The 17853-nt window shown below is 45.0% G+C and overlaps 1 protein-coding gene across 1 annotated transcript in view; it reads left to right on the forward strand.

The window, feature by feature from the left end:
• Positions 1 to 17853, forward strand: part of KDELR1 (KDEL endoplasmic reticulum protein retention receptor 1) — a 73826-nt gene that overhangs the window by 42301 nt on the left and 13672 nt on the right. The window contains exon 2 of the mRNA XM_082274540.1: positions 5582 to 5682. Coding sequence (XP_082130666.1) covers positions 5582 to 5682 — 101 coding nt within the window. The remainder of the gene's footprint in view (positions 1 to 5581; positions 5683 to 17853) is intronic.

The raw sequence follows: 17853 nt of genomic DNA on the forward strand, positions 1-17853 counted from the left end.
ACTGATTTTGTTTGAGCTTCTGCTTTATTGGATATAATTTCAGCTGTTTGTTTTGCACGAATTTGCGCGTATAAATATGCGCACAGTACATTCTTAAGGAAAATTCATTCATATCTATTCTCAAATGCACAGCGGTGCAAAATACTGACCCAGAACGCAGATATTTCTATTTTTTTCTTTACTGAGGAATTCTTGGCGCTTTTCTACGCACCTGTGTGCACAGGCACATTGTAAATAATGGGCAACATTTTAGCTCCGTTAAAAAAATTAATTTAGTATATTACAGTTTACCAATCCTTAGGCCTCTTTCACACGGTCCGCCTCCGTAGGCGGATCCGTGTTGCTCAGCGGGGATCGATCCGCGATCCCCGATGAGCCGGCGGATGACAGCTCCGTCTCAGCTTGCAGAGCGGAGAGGGAAGTGTCTCAGCCCCCGCTGCCCTCTATGGGGGATCGGATGAGAGCGGACCGCCTGTCCGCTCTCATCCGATCCGATTACTGAACGGATGGAAAAATAGGGTTTCCATCCGTCCAGATTTCACGGACAGGATCGGATACGGATGGCAGCGGGTGTCAGCGGAGGTGTCTCCGCTGACATTCGCTGCCCCATACAGCTGCATGGAGGATCCGATCAGATCCGCCTAAAAAACTGACAGGCGGATCTGATCAGATCGCCCGTGTGAAAGAGCCCTTAAAGTAGAACTAAAGGCAAAACTTTTTTTCCACTTTGGATAGAATAAGGCAGGCCATAGACGATTCGAATTTCGTTCGAAAATCGTAAATGGCAGTGTTATCGAACGATTTTCGTATCATTAGTGTGGTATGTAAAACGTTCGATTTTCGTACGACAGCAAAAATTCACATATCCAACATGTTGGGTTTTTTTGCGAAAATCAGCCGAATTTCGTATCATTAGTGGGGGAGTTGTATGATTTCGCCTAACAAAACACAGAACAGTAGGGAGTGTGTCCGGTAGAGATGTGGTTAAAAGGCACAAAAAATAGTGTTTTGTCGTACGATTTTCGGCTCACATTGATGGTACACTCGATGATGTGCACGAGTGCCGCTTTCGTTTATCGAACGATAAATCGTACGTAATTCGAATCGTCTATGGCCTGCCTAAGGGAGTATTCTAACCCCTGTAAGGTTTATTGTTGCCATCTGTGTCCCATTGGAGAGATTTCCCTTCACTTCCTGCCCTATAACTGGATCAGGAAGTGAGGGAATCCCTGGTTGTCACCAGAACCAGTGTCTCCATTGGAAGGTTTCCTGTCTGTTGCTATCTTGGGGGACAACCCAAAATTTGGGATTTTATTTAACTTTCACTTTTTGTTGATCATGGTAAACAAGACGTATAAAGAGGGTGAATCCCCCTAACAAGGGCAAAGACAGCAATGAAAACCTGACAGGTGTTGCAGTCTATTTCCACTTTGTACAAAACAATAAAAAAAAAAAAAAAGATTGTCTTTACTTATACTTGTGGTGGCTGCATTAGTTTTTTTATGACTTTTTTCCGATTTTTACCTGGTGACCAGGTCAGTAGGTCTGTTGTTATTTTTCAACGTCCTTTAAGAGATGAAAATTGGCATTTGGGAGGTTGGGATAAACCCTTTAGCACTGACAAGGAGTTCTTCCAGCAGCCAGTGTTTTATGCTTTATTTAAAAACCTGTCTCCTAAAAAGAAAAAAAAGTAAGCTCTTGGAGGGCAGGAATTGATGTGAAGTGCTGCATAAATTGTCAGCGCAATATAAATACCGTAATAAAAATACAAGGGGGTCTTTAAAAAGTTTCTGCATTTATTTCAACTGAGTTTTTTTTAAAAACTGTGGAAACATTTTGAATAACCCTTGTATATGTGCTGTAGTGGCTGTTGCAATAACTGGACAGCATGTACTGTATGTGCAGAAGCAAGCAATATCAAATGGCCAGCCAATTAACTGCTTCTGGACCACCCACCGCACATTTACTGCGGCAGGGCGGCCCTCCTGCGTGAACCAACGTAGCTCTACGTCGGTCGGGCGCCTGCAGCTAGGGGGCGAGCACACGCCCCCACCGGCACGCTCCCGCCGCCACTCGGCAGCGGGCACTCCGATGCACGGGGGTCGGCGACTCCGATTGCCATCTGACACCCGCGATAGTTCCCCGCTGAAAGAGAAGAACGGTCAGCTGATGTAAACACAGCTGACCATTCTTCTCTCTGAAATGATCACTGAGCTCCTGTGATCCTTCTATATAGGATCACAGGTTTCTAGGATCATTTCACGAGCCCAACCCCCATACAGTTAGAAACACTCCCCTAGGTACACATTTAACCCTTTGATCACCCACTGTGTTAAACCCCTTCCCTGCTGGTGTCATTATTACAGTAACAGTGCATATTTTTAGCACTGATTACTGTAGTAATGTCACTGGTCCCCCCAAAAGTGTCAAAAATGTCAGTTAGGGGTCCGAGCTGTATCGCAGTCCCGCTAAAAATCGCAAATCGCCACCATTACTATTAAAAAACAATAAAAATTACATAAATCTTTCCAGTAGTTAGTAGACGCGATAACTTTTGCGCAAACCAATCAAAACCCGCTTATTGCGATTTTTTTTTTTTTCTTTAATAAAAATATGTAGCAGAAAACAAATTGGCCTACAATGTTAAAAAAATTTGATTTTTAAATATTTTTTGGGGAATGTTATATAGCAGAAAGTGAAAACACTTTTTTTTTTTTTATTTTCAGAATTGTCGCTATTTTTTTGTTTATAGCGCAAAAAATAAAAATCGCAGAGGTGATCAAATAACACCAAAAGAAAACTCTATTGGTGGGAAAAAAGACATCAATTTTATTTAGGTACAGCGTTGTACGGCCGCGCAATTGTCTGTTAAGATAACGAAGTGCCGAATCACAAAAAATGGCCTGATCCTTCCGGTCCAGAAGTGGATAAGATACCCACGCGTTGGTTCAGTAATACATCGACAATCCATCATCACATGGGCATTGTCCCTGGTCTACTGGCCAGAACACATTCAGGAAAACTGGACTGGCTCTGCATGCGGGCAACTAACTATCTACACTGTGTGCAGTGCAAAATGTGGACGCTGTAAAGTCCCTAAACATTGGCATCATGACACTATCAAACAGGGATAAACATTTCTCTCCAATCTCTGGAACCCTCCATTATATTGCACACTGTCCACATATGGATGTTGCAGCATAAGCATTGGTAAACAGGCATGTACTTCTTGGTCCGTGACATCCTCTGTAGGCGCCCGCCAGGTGGTGGTGAGATCAGCCTGACTGGTTTTGCCGGTTTGATACTAGCTGCATCACGTTTTGCATATGCCATTGAAAGGGTTTTGTTATATCTGTTCAACAAGTGTAAAAAAAAAACCACATAGCTGCTCACCCAGCCAGAAATCTTGTGAGCTGATACTGCGCTTCCTATACTTGGCCTATGGACTGTTATCAATTATTATTTTTCCAAAATTGGTCGAAACTAGATGGACATGTGTGTTTTCTTTTTCAAACTTACTATGTTACTATGTACCCTGCTATTTCCATGGATTTCAAATCCCCTCCCCATGTTATGTCCAAGGGCAAGGGTCTCCAAACTTTATAAACAAGGGGCCAGTTTACTGTCTGCAGATTTTATGAGGGCTGGACTGTGACCAGTGGGAGTAGAAAATGTCCTGGTGTCAGTGGGAGTAAACAACGCCATATCTTTAGTGGGAGGAATAGTACTCCATCGTTGGTGTCAGTGGGAGGAATAGTGCTTCATCGTTGGTTCCAGTGTGAGGAATAGTGCCCCATCATTGGTGTAAGTGGGAGTAATAGCGTCCCATTATTGGTGTAAGTGGGAGTAATAATGCCCCATCACTGGTGTCAGTGGGTGGAATAGCGCCCCATCATTGGTGTCAGTGGGTGGAATAGCGCCCCATCATTGGTGTCAGTGGGAGTAATAGTGTCCCATCATTGGTGTAAGTGGGAGTAATAGCGCCCCATCACTGGTGTCAGTGGGAGTAATAGTGTCCCATCATTGGTGTCTGTGGGTGGAATAGCGCCCCATCATTGGTGTCAGTGGGAGTAATAGTGTCCCATCATTGGTGTAAGTGGGAGTAATAGTGTCCCATCATTGGTGTCAGTGGGAGTAATAGTGTCCCATCATTGGTGTAAGTGGGAGTAATAGCGCCCCATCACTGGTGTCAGTGGGTGGAATAGCGCCCCATCATTGATGTCAGTGGGAGTAATAGTGCCCCATCATTGATGTCAGAGGGTGCAATAGTGCCCCATCATTGGGTGTCAGTGGGTGGAACAGTGCCCCATTGTTGGTGTAGGAGGGAGGAATAGTGCCCTATCATTGGTGTCAGTGGGAGGAACAGTGCCACATTGGTGGTGTCAATGGCAAGTATTATGCCCCTACTGGTGATGGTAGTGGAAGGAATGGTGCCCCATCGTTGGTGTCTGTGGGTGGAATAGTGCCTCGTTGTTGTAGGAGGGAGGAATAGTACCCCATCATTGGTGTTAGTGGCAAGAATTATGCCCCTATTGGTGGTGTTAGTGGGAGGAATAGTGCCCCAATATTGGTGTCAGTGGGAGGAATAGTGCTCCTTGTTGGTGCGAGGGGCAAGAATTATGCCCCTATTGTTGGTGTCAGTAAGAGGAATAGTGCCCCAAGGGCCAAATTAAAGATAAGCAAAGGGCCGCAGTTTGAAGACCACCAAACTGCCAAAGATCTGCCAAAAGGAACAAGCTTACAGCAGGAGTGAGCAGAGAAATAACCTCATCAGTCTTCTGCTGTTTCTTCGCTGTCCCATTGCAGCAGATGGGGTAGTTTCCCTCTCCTGGCCGTGTAAATCTCAGGACCGAATGGATAAAAAAATGTAAATCATTTGACAGGTAAAACAGCTGTCTCAGATGTTTGCGTGGAGTTTGGCTTTATTCATTGCCTGTTGGTTTTCCATATATCAGGTTGTCAGGTCTATGCACTCCTTGGTGAAAGTACTTTGTTATAAATTAGTTATGCCTTACAGTCAGGCATTCATGACACGTTCTCAGAATAATGATCGATGTATTGCGAGCCATTAAATGCGCAGGCCGTATTCGGGCAGGAAACTGCAGAAGAGGAGGCTCTTGGGATATTAACACTAAAGATGCTTTGATAAAGAGGATTGCACTACTAACAAAGTGAAATATTTTCAAGGAGTCTTAATTGAAATTTATATTGACGGACAGGTTGTTGCATTTTATTTCAGATATTAAAGAAATGTTCTTAAACATGAAAGCATTAGTAAGGCGTTTTTTTTTTTTTTTTTTTTTGGTGTCTGTGTGAATTCCGCAAAGCACATATAAAAGCTTTCATCCTGGCAGTGATACAAAATATATTCTGCGTTGGGCAAACCGAATTAATGTGGAAGATCCATAAAGTACAAAAGATTTTTATTCCTTTTTATTACGCCGAGCAAAATCACTGCAGTTAGAGGATAATAAGGATTTGTCGTACTTTTGCATGTGATTTGATGTTTCTTTCGATATAAAAATGATAATATATGTAAAGCTGGAGATGACATCTCCTTTTTTCTTTTTTTTTCTTTCAGGTATCTCTGGGAAGAGTCAAATCCTGTTTGCTGTTGTATTCACTGCTCGATACTTAGATCTGTTCACTAACTTTATCTCACTCTATAATACCTCCATGAAGGTAATAGACAATTCACCTATTACATCTATTTTTTTTCTTTTTGTCCTAAATACAATAGGAAATGGTTAAACTATTTGTCCTAGTCAACATATCTTGCAGTACAGAAAATGATAATCAAAAAGTACAAATTTACAGTTGTCACTTGAGCAGGAGGTGGGGAAAGTCCCCTGTTCCCCTCACTTTGGAGAAATTTTCTTTCACTTCCTATTGAGTCTGAGGGGCTCTAACCATGAACTCTCTACTATATCCAACTAGACTATCATTGAAAAAATGGCTTTAGATGCACTTTATAGTCCAACTCTATAAAAATAAAAAAAATGTAACCTTTGCAGTGCCACCGCCTCCGTATCAACATCACCACTACTGCAAGAGTTAAATGTTTGGGCGAGCCATGAAGATGGTCTTTCACTTATCTTACACCCACTCTAACCTGCCCCAGTGCACTGTCCTCCTCCTGAAGCTTTGGTCTATGGACTGAGCCTCGAGCCTATGTATTGATCACGTACAATACAAGGACATTAACCCTGTTACCCTTTTATGTATATTTAGGAGGCAGGAGTGCAACCTGAGCTGGTCATAGCTAACAGGGGAGCTGTGGGGGACCAGTTGTGAGGTGTAAGGTAAGTATTTTCTACTTAATTCCCTGCTCTAAACTAGGGTCCCTAAGCTTCCTAAACAAGCGGCCAGTTTTCTGTCCTTCAGACTTTAGAGGGGCCGGACTATGACAAATGGGAGTACAAAATGTCCTGGTGTCAGTAGGAGTAAACATTGCCACATCTTTAGTGGGAGGAATAGTACCCCATCATTGGTGTCAGTGGGAGGAATAGTGCCACATGTTTGGTGTCACTGGGAAGAATTATGCCCCCATTGTTTGTGTCAATTAGGAGGAATAGTGCCCCAAGGGGTGGCAGACATTATGCCCCTATTGGTGGTGTTAACGGGAGGAATAGTGCCCCATCATTGGTGTCAGTTAGTAGTTATTTTGGTTCCTCGGACCAGTGGGTGGGACTTTGAGGCAGTCCCACCCACTGGTCCGAGGAACCAAAATAACTACTACCTGTTCTAATTAGGGATGTTGGCACCAATACAATACACAAACCTATTCTAAACTTTGGTTTTCTAGAGCTCAACTCAAATCGCTTAAAATCATTGGTGTCAGTGGGAGGAATAGTGCTCCATTGTTGGTGTCAGTGGCAAGAATCATGCCCCCAGCGTTGGTGTCAATAGGAGGAATAGTGCCTCAAGGGCTGAGTTTGGAGACCACTGCCCTAGACTAAACAAGCATTTAACCCTTCCAGTGTGGAGGCTAGGGGGTTACTGCAAGTTGGGAATTTTTACATGCAGGCTGTCATTGCTACTTTCCATTCAGAAAATGCTAGTTTCTCTTTCGTTCATCGATGGACACAGCGCTCCATAAATCATAATTACTGGGTTATATTGCCTTCTCCAGGAGTAGGACTAGGCAGAACAAAAACACCTGGCTACGTCCATGGGCTGTCCTCAGCTTGGTATATAACCCCTCTCTCTGCTCTAGGTAATTTGTTTTAATCTGTCTAGTCAGGAGTAAGGACCTAGGCTCCCGGCTGGGATCTCTGGTCCTACCGGTTTTTCTCCTTCCTTACATCTTTTTTGTTTTTTTTCTCTCTGGAGATCTACAATCAACTGCCGGGCTGGGCGATGGGCTGGATAATCTGATCCAGTGGTCCCCCCAGCCCAGCCAGCGAGCGCGTGCAGACTGCAGCTACACGCTAGGTTGGCCGCGACATAGCCCCACGGACAGAGGCTGGCCCGCGAGTTAAACGTCTCGCAGGGTCTCATACAACCGGTCCATTGGTCGACAGCTCCCCTACTTCGGTGGTGAGGATTCTGTCTCGAGCATTACCTGCACCATGGAAGGGTAAATACAGTCCTCCCTCTCCCCTTTGGGCGGTTTTTTGGGGGTGGACGCAGGTAACCTCCAGGGACAGCCGGACCTACCTGCAAGTTCCCTCCTCCCATCCCTAAAATCCCTCAGTGAGCTGGGCTTCCCCCCCTGTCGGCACCTGGAGTCTGGTGGGGGTCCCAGGGCAGAGAATGCAGCAAAGACCTGTGGGGTCTCCCCCGCTATCCCCACTCTGTAAGGGTCTTGGGATAGTGTGTGTCCTGCCCTGGTAGTCTGGAGGGGTCCCAGTGTAGGAGACCCCTAGGGGCATACCCTACTGTTTTCAGTGTGGGTATAGTACAGGGGGGTCCCAGTGTAGAGTGCGCAGCGGAGTCTCCCCTAACGTGTGTCCTACCTTCCGGGGGTGTGGGATCCTCTTGCAGAGGGTGCAGCATTGCAGGGGGTGCAGGGAAGATCCTGGCAGCATGCTTCAGCGTTTGTAGCTGATGGTGGCCATTTTCCCTTAAGCCCCGTACACACGCACCGATTGTTGGCCGTAAATTTTCGGTCAACGTCCGATCGGCCGATTGTCGGCTTGTTAGTATGATGCTTCCGACAACCGACTGCGACTTTTCGGCCGAACAAAATCTGGTGTGCATGCTATAAAATTTTTGTTGGCCGTCAACAGAACGGCCGATTGTTCGTCAGTCAGTACAGATTTCGGCAGACAAAACTCAGATGAGCAAAACTGAAGAAAAAACACACGGAAAGTAAACCATCACGTGACATCACTTCTGAAGTTGGTTGTTGTTGGCCGAAAAAATTTGTGTGCAGTCTAGAGCACATTTCAACCAACACAACAACACTGGACAAAAGTCAGCCGATTGGTCGGCCAACAATCGGTGCGTGTGTACGAGGCTTTAGTCTGACTGGTCTCCGGTTGGCGGCCATGTTTGTGTAGCCCAATTATGTCACGGGGGCCATTTCTCTTTCGTTCACTGACAGACACCGCTTCAAGTCTTCAGACCATTGGGCTTATGCTCTTGCTCTCTAGGAGTAGGACTAGGTGGAAACCTGTTTGTTCGGTGCCTCTATGAAAGAGATCATTATGGGCCTTACGGGAGGAGAGTAATTTGCTTCCACAGGCTGCTAAGGGCAAGGAACTTCGCCGTAAGATGGGTCCCTTCTTTTCGGCTCACAAGCGGCCTTTTCGTCCGTCTGGATCGCAGGAAAAGGGCTCAAGATCCACCCGTAACTTTGAGTCCCTGGAATGGTAAGTCCAAATCGGGCGCGTCTGGTTTCGTAGACAAGCCTATCCCAGCCTGAAGGAGTGCCCTCTCCCGCATCTGGGGTGGGGGGACATTTTCTTATTTTTCTGGATCCGCGGACCTTGCTCATTCAGGACAAATGGATCCACAAACTGATTTGGGTCGGTTACAAGATTGAGTTTCGGTCCTTGCCTCCGGCAAGATTCTTTCCTTCCAACTTACGCCTGTCTCCAGAGCGGCTACATGGCCTCTACGGAGCAGTGCAGGACCTGTTAGCACAAGGAGTTATTGTGCCGGTTCCAGAGTCTGAACGTTTCCAAGGTTTTTATTCCAATCTGTTTACAGTTCCCAGGAAGAAAGGCAAGGTTCATCCGATCTTGGATCTCAAGGCTCTGAACCACTTTGTGCAAGTTCAGAAATTTCGGATGTAGTCCATATGCACAGTAGTAGCTTTCCTTCATCAAGAAGAGCTGATAGCTTTCTATCGATCTCAAGGACGCTTACCTTCATATTCCAATATGTGTTGGGCATCAGCGTTTTCTTCGTTTTGCCGCGGACGAGGAGCACTTTTAATTTGTGGCGTTACTTTTTGGCCTCGGTTCAGCTCCTTGGGTATTCACTAAGGTTTTGGCCCCAGTGTTGGCCTTGTTACGGCAGAAGGGGATCGCTGTACTGGGTTACCTGGACGATCCGCTTCTGTGTGCAGAGTCTTCTTCAGCTCTAGAAGGGGACTTGGAGGTTACACTGCAAACTCTGCAGGAAGCTGGACTACTTAAGTCTGACACAGGATTCAGCAACAGCCCGGGTGTTACTTTCTCAGACAAAACTACTGAAGCTACAGGAGGGTGTTCAGCTCCTGTTGTCCAACCATCGATTGTCTCTCAGGACTTGCATGCAAGTACTGGGTTTGATGGTCTCCACCTTCGAGGTGGTTTTGTTTGCGCAGCTTCACACCAGACCTTTGCAAAGGGAGATTCTGATCAAATTGAACAAGGATGCGCTGTTATTGGACAATCTGATTCTGTTGAGTTGGGGTTCGAGGGAGTCTCTCCTATGGGGGCTCCACTCCCCAGCCCTGCATCTGTGAAAATCTTTTCTTCCGCTGTATTGGACTGTAATCACCACGGATACCAGCCTGTCCGGATGGGGAGGTGTCTTGGGAGTGTGTTCACCGTAGATGTCTGGACTCGGGAGGAGTCCAGGTTGCCGATCAACATCCTGGAAATTTGGGCGATCAGACTCTGTCTCAGTGGACGGATCGTCTGCAGGAGCGCCCTGTGCGGATACAATCAGACAGTGCTACGGCTGTGACATGTCAATCATCAAGGGGGCACAAAGAGTGCCCTGGCAGCCCGGGAAGTGGCCGGCATCTTGAGGTGGGCAGAACAATATGTTCCGGCCCTCTCTGCTGTGCACATTCAGGGAGTGGAGAATTGGCAAGCGGACTATCTCAGTCGGCAGATGTTGGATCCAGGAGAATGGTCTCTTCACCTAGAAGGTATTTCATCAGCTGTGTCTTCAGGGGGGACACCCGATGTGGACCTGCTGGCTTCCCGTCTCAACAGGAAGGTGCAGAGGTTCGTATCAAGGTCTCGGGATCCTCTGGCCGACGCTGCAGATGCTCTGGTGGCCCCTTGGGGTCAGTATCTTTTGATTTACGCTTTTCCCCCAATTCAACTTCTGTTGAGACTGCTACGCAGAATCGAGGTAGAAGGAATTCCAGTCATTCTGGTGGCACCAGACTGGCCTCGCCGGTCCTGGTACACAGGCCTGGTAAGACTGGTAGCAGACGTCCCTTGGAAACTTCCTCTCAGGGAAGATCTTCTGTCTCAGGGACCAATCTTCCATCCTGCTTTACAGTCACAGACTTCAATGGCGTGGCTATTGAAAGCCAGATGCTTAAAGACAGAGGGCTGTCTGAGTCGGTGATTCCTATGCTGTTGAAGGCTAGGAAATCTACTTCCAGAAAGGTTTATCATCGAGTTTGAAAGGCGTACATTACTTGGTGTGAGTCACGGGGGATTTCTCCCCGCTCCTTTTCTGTGTCTCGCCTGTTGGAGTTTATACAATTGGGTGTAGATCAATGTTTGGCTCTGGGCACCATCAAGGGACAGATTTCCACCCTGGCTATTTTTTCCCAAAGGCCGTTGGCGGCAAAGTCCTTGGTTTACACCTTTTGTGCAGGAAGTTCACCATCTGGCTCCTCCGGTGCGATCCCTGGTACCTCCGTGGGATCTCAATTTGGTTCTGTTGGTGCTTCAAAGGCCTACCTTTGAAAATAATTGAGAAATTCCTCTGCTCACTCTGTTGCAGAAGGTGGTTTTCTTAGTAGCTATTACTTCTGCATGTCATCTGTCGAAGTTGGCCGGGATTTCCTCTCGGTCACCTTACTTGGTGATTCATAGGGACAAAGTGGTGTTACGACACTGTCAGTAGTTAAAGTTGTCTCGGGGTTTCATTTGAATGTGGACATTGTGCTACCGTCCTTATGTCCTAAGCCTAAACATCCTAAGGAAATTGCCTTACTTTCCTTAGATGTGGTAAGAGCGATTCGGGTTTACCTGGCGGTAAATGAACCAATTAGGAAATTTGATTCTTTGTTTGTACTTATGGATGGACCTCGTAAGGGGCAGGCCGCAGCTGCGACCATTTCCAAGTGGATCAGGCAGACGGTGTCGCTCGGATCTTAATCTTTCTTCAACGGAGCGTTGATTAGAAGTTGGCCTTCAGTATCATCAGAGGCCAGGTGTCTGCCTTGGCATTCTTTTTTCAGCAACCCATAGCCATGCACTCTTCAGTTTGTACCATTATTCAGGGGGATCGACCTGTGGCTCCACCTGTACGGTCTCTTTTGCCACCATGGGATTTAAATTTAGTGCTTTCGGTTTTCCAGAAACCTCCATTTGAAAATATTTGGGAGATTCCCTTGTTATCTCAGAAAGTGACATTTTTGGTGGCTACTACCTCGGCTCACAGGGTATCGGAATTGGCGGCATTATCCTGTCGCAGTCCCTATTTGGTGGTTCATAGGGATAAAGTGGTTCCTCATCCCTGTCCATCATTCCTGCCCAAAGTTGTCTCTGACTTCCACTTTAATGAGGACATTGTGTTGCCTTCCTTGTGTCCCAGGCCAGCTCATCCCAAGGAATTTGCTTTGCATACCTTGGATGTGGCTCGTGCGATTTGGGTGTATCTGGCAGCTACTGAGTCCTTTTGGAGGTCAGACTCGCTTTTTGTGGTTACGGACGGACCAAGAAAAGGGCTGGCCGCTTTTTCGGCTACCATCTCTAGATGGATCAGACACACGGTGACTCAGACCTATTCCAATAAAGGTCAGGTTCCACCTTTCCCTGTCACGGCGCATTGTACTCGAGCGCTGAGTGCTTCTTGGGCCTTCCATCATCAGGCATCAATATCGCAAGTTTGCAAGGCGGCGTTGGTGCATACCTTCACAAAATCTATATAAGGTAGATACTTTGGCATCTGCAGATGCTTCTTTTGGCCGCAAAGTTTTGCAGGCTGCTGTTTAAGAGGGGCTGTTCCCTCTTGAGGGGTGTTTTTTCTTTTAACCTTTTATTTTTTCAGATGGGGCTTCTTTGACCCGGTTAAGGCTCCTGTGTCTTGGTTAAGAGCACTTATGTTTAGCCTTGGGTTATTTTCCCCACCCCTCATTTTCCATTTGGCACTGCTTTTGATTGTCCCAGTAGTTATGATTTATGGAGCGCTGTGTCTGTCGATGAACGAAAGAAAAAGGGATTTTTATACTTACCATAAAATCCATTTCCCTGAGTTCATGGACTGACACAGCACCCACCTCTCTATGGAATTCTTATACTTCTACTACTGCTTGCTACTAAACTGATTACTTAGAGCAGAGAGAGGGGTTATATACCAAGCTAAGGAGGGCCCATGGGCGTAGCCAGGTGTTTTTTGTTCTTCCGAGTCCTACTCATGGAGGAGGCAATATAACCCAGTAGTTATGATTTATGGAGTGCTGTGTCCGTAGATAAACGAAAGAGAAATTTGCATTTTCTGAATGGAAAGTAGCTATGGCAGCCTGCATGTAAAAATTCCCACCTTGCAGTGCCCCCTAACCTCCACACTGGAAGGGATACATGCTTGTTTAGTCTAGAGCAGTGGTCTCCAAACTCAGTACAAAAATCCCAGTTTCCTAACTGTCATGTTGTTTACCCTTTTGCTTTAAGGGCAGGTGCACACCAGAACACTGTGCAGGAAGGGTGCTTTACATGTACGTTTCTGCATGCGGGTGCCAATGTAATAGTAAAGGCACTCCAAATGCTTTGCATTTCAAATGCAGTGCATTTGGTGGCATTAAATCACAGGGTATCGCAGTACCCTTTTCCTCATTCTGGTGTCATTGGCAGTCCATTGAAATTAATGGACTGCCAAATTGCACCGTGCTGAAATTGCACAGGAATGCAACACGCTTTTCTGTGCAATTCTTGTGAACCGGCACTAATACGTTGTGTCTTTTAGCTGAAACCAACATGTAAAAAAATGATATCTGGCTTTACATATACAGTGACGTAAACCTTATTTAACCCAGTTAGTCAGTGTAACAGCCAGACAACTAGCATTTTTAGAAGATTGGCATAGGTAGCCCTCACAATGGTTCTCTTTAAAATATGTGTCTAGTTAAAAAAATGTTATTTTTTTTTTTAGAAGAGATAGTTTATGCCCTTAATTAATATTAAAATAACCACATCAATGCTGACAAAGGCATGCACCTATGTTGTACATAGTCAAGGGAATAGATAAAGACAAGGTCTCAGAAATATAGCATACACAGAAGGAATGTATTACATCAATAATTGGCAAGGTATCAAGTTGCTGAATACAAATGAAATGAGAGACCTAATCACAGACTGTTTGCATCAGTGCAAAAAAATAAAGCAAAGCCCATATAGACTAATTAGAGTTAAATCTGTTCAGAAATGGTGTGTTGTGTTCCATCTATAGAGATATTTGAAACTTCATAGCCTTAGACCTAAAATATCACAAATTAGTATACGCTCCTAGAAACCGCTGTTCAAAATCAAGTAAGGTCTATGTCAAATGGACAGTAAGTGGAGGATTCTACCAACCCCCCAAATTGTTTTGATTTTTTTCAGACAACCTCTGTGGTCACAGATCAGTTTCTTATCCGGGAGCTTTTTTTTTTATCTCTTTTTTCTATTGTAAGTTAGGCTTGGATCCACTCCTTAGCTGTCAGATTCTTTGCACGTAAAAAAAAGGTGAAAAAAGCTGTGCACATACGGTAAATGTTTAATTCTAAAGACTCAGGAGGATCCCCTGCTGGTATTGTACGTTTGCCTACTGACAAAGAAATTATAAGTTTATAATTTTAATGGTTAATAACAGTGAGAGACAGAATAACAACAAAAATAACCAGAAAAACGCATTTCAAAAATGTTTTAAATTGATTTGCATTTTAATGAGTAAAACTCATTTTTGAGCCCTAACATGACTTAGTATTTGGTGGCAAAACCCTTGTTGTCCATCACAGAGGTCAGACGTTTCTTGTAGTTGGCCACCAGGTTTGCACACATCTCAGGAGGTATTTTGTTCCACTCCTCTTTGCAGATCCTCTCCAAGTCATTGAGGCTGATGCTTGGAAACGCAAACCTTCAGCTCCCTCCACATAATTTCTATAGGATTACGGTCTGGAGACTGGCTAGGCCACTTCAGGACCCTATGTGCTTTTTCTTGAGCTACTCCTTTGTTGCCTTGGCCGTGTGTTTTGTGTCATTGTCATGCTGGAATACCCATCCACGACCCATTTTCAATACCCTGGTTGAGGGAAGGAATTTCTTACCCAATATTTGACGATAAATGGTCCCTGTCCATCGTCACTTTTGATGCGGTGAAGTTGTCCCGTCCCCTTAGCAGAAAAACACCCCAAAGCATAATGTTTCCACCTCCATGTTTAACAGGGGGGATGGTGTTCTTGGGATCATAGGCAGCATTCCTCCTCCTCCAAACACAGGGAGTTGAGTTAATGCCAAAGAGCTTGATTTTAGTCTCATCTGACCACAACACTTTCACCCAGTTCTCCTCTGATCATTCAGATGTTCATTAGCAAACTTCAGATGGGTCTGTACATGGTCCCAGCTGCCTTGAGATCGTTGACAAGATTCTCCCATGTAATTGTGGGCTGATTCCTCACCGTTCTCATGATCATTGAAACTCCACGAGGTGAGATCTTGCATGGAGCCCCAGGCCGAGGGAGATTGACAGTTATTTTGTTTCTTCCTTTTGTGATTAATTGCACCAACTGTTGTCACCCTCTCACCAAGCTGCTTGGCGATGGTCTTGTAGCCCATTCCTGCCTTGTGTAGGTCTACATTCCTGTCCCTGACACCCTTGGACAGCTCTTTGGTCTTGGACATGGTGGAGTTTTTGGAATCTGATTGATTGCTTCTGTGGACAGGTGTCTTTTATAAAGGTAACATACTGAGATTAGGAGCACTCCCTTTTAAGAGAGTGCTCCTAATCTCAGCTCGTTACCTGTATAGAAGACACCTGGGAGCCAGAAAATTTGCTTTTTGATAGGGGTTTAAAATACTTATTTCACTAATTAAAATGCAAATCAACGTACTTTGCATTTTTCTGGATATTTTTGTTGTTATTCTGTCTCTCACTGTTAAAATAAACCAACCATTAAAATTACAGACTGATAATTTCAAAGTCAGTGGGCAAACATACAAAATCAGCAGGGGGATCAAATACTTTTTTTCCTCACTGTTGCCAAGGGTCTAGTTGTACCAAGGAACCCATGACATCATGCAAAAAAGTTTTGATTTGCTTCTATTAAACCTGTATCTGTGGGCAGAACCAGATTAGATGAAAAAAGGAGACATGGGCCCCCTTGACACTTCGGGCATAATGGGTTATAAGACAGTTTGTATCTTGCCAGCCAAATCGGCATCAGATTGGTACGATGAAGTATAAACAGACAGGAGAGCTTCCCAATATGTTTTAAGGAGACTAATCAGTGGCTGGTTAGAACTTTTTTTCAGGTCTCATCAAAAGAACCCAAGTCAGCCTCTTTAATGGGGAACTTTACCCAGAAGGTGAAATTCCTGTTATTTGCATCCTCCCCACCAACTGCCACATTTGACACTTTTTGGGTGGGAGGGGATACCTGATTTTGACAGGTAATGGTCCCCATTTTCGGTCAGATCGCCGCAGCGATCTGTGCAGAAGTTCAGCCCTCTTCCTTCCCTCTGCAGCCTTCTGAGACACAACACAGGTCCCAGAAGACTGCTGAACCATTCATAAATCCCAACACAGCTCACGTATGTGCAGTAGGAAACTCTGTGAAGCTAGAAAGCTACAATGCCGGTTCCCCTTACCTAAGATGCCGGAGCCTGCACCCAAAGCCGATTGAAGAATCGGCTCGGCAAGGTCATCACTGGATTCTTGGACAGGTAAGTGTCCTTATATTAAAAGCCAGCAGCTACAGTATTTGTAGCTGCTGACTTTTTTAATTTTTTGGGGGGAGACTTGAGCTCCTCTTTAATGATAATTCTGGGTAGAGTGGAGTAGAATTTGAACTTAGTACTGCTCAGCAATTGTGCCTTGCACATCCTCTTATCTCAATACAAGTTTGACTACAAATGCACGCCACACTTTTCAGATATTTATTTTTTAAAAAGTTTGAAAACCATTGATCATTTTCCTTCCACTTTAAAATTATGTGCCACTTTGTGTTGGTCTATTATATAAAATTCCAATTAAATACATTTAAGTTTTTGGTTGTAACATCACAAAATGTAGAACATTTCAAAGGGTATGAATACTTTTTCAAGGCACTGTAGCTGCATTGCACAGAACAATAACTCTTCTGCATGATCCAGCTCTCTGTTCTGCCTTAAATCATTTTTTTTTAACTACTAAAGCCCTTCTTCAATAGCACATTGGTCTTTGCCCAGACACCTTGGAGGCTGCTGTCCTGCAGTCATTGGAAGGGCTTTAACTATTACTATATTGTGATCCCAAGGCCCGTTATCAACGAACCCCCTCTATGTTAACCACTCTGTGAGCCTGGAAACGGCCATCCACAGTGGCCCTTTCCCCACATACCCCACTGTGGAACAACCCCTTATTACCCCACTTCTATGACATACCCAACCCTCATGGATGGGCCAAACATCAAATAAAGCTTATCTCGCATATTGTGGAGAATGGTACCCTGGCCCTCTTTTCTCTTCTTTGTTCCAAATATAATTTCCCAGCACATTTTTTTTTCTTCCGCTACTCCCAGATTTCTCTTACCTTTGATTGCCAGTTTGTCTCTAGACAGATTGAGGTGGAGTGCTCTGACTTGAAAGTTTTGCTTCAGTTTAATTGCTTGGAAAAACCTACTTCTGCTATTTATGAATATCTCTTGCTGGAGTCCCTACTAGACCTGTCATCCCTCAGTCAGCAATGGCTGAGGGATATCCTAGATCTCAATGATGATGATTTGACAGATATTAGTAACAATCCATTCAAGCAACTTGTTTCTGTTAGAGACATACAGGTTCAATTCAAGATCTTGCATGGGGCCTACTTCACGCCTACTCATCTCCTCAAGCTTAATCCAATGTCTTCTCTGCCCTGCTGGAGATATTCTCACCAGATGGGGGATTTTATACACGTGTTTTGGGATTGCCCAGATATCTCACAATGGGGGGGGGGGGGGGGGGTAGTGGTATTATTGACATCAGTGCAGTAGCAGGCACCTCCTTTACCCCTTTCCCTAGGATTTGTTTACTGGGGCTCGTAGAAGAGCTTGTCCCCGCCCCAGCAGAAAGGACCCTTTTAGGTCTTCTCCTATTTTTACGACTCGGGAGGCAATTGCCTTGAACTGGGAGAAGTAAACCCCCCTACAGTCCAGTTCTGGCAATAATTGGTGAATACCACTTTGCCTATGTTTAAAGGCACGCATGCTAACAGGGTCTTTTAAAAAAAGTTTGATAAAGTATAGGCGGAGTTGATGGGGAGCGCCAGCACTGCTTCAATGCCTGACTAACCTCG

The sequence above is a fragment of the Pelophylax lessonae genome (genome assembly GCF_965119305.1).
Source record: "Pelophylax lessonae genome assembly, chromosome: 12".
In the NCBI taxonomy this organism is placed as follows: domain Eukaryota; kingdom Metazoa; phylum Chordata; class Amphibia; order Anura; family Ranidae; genus Pelophylax; species Pelophylax lessonae.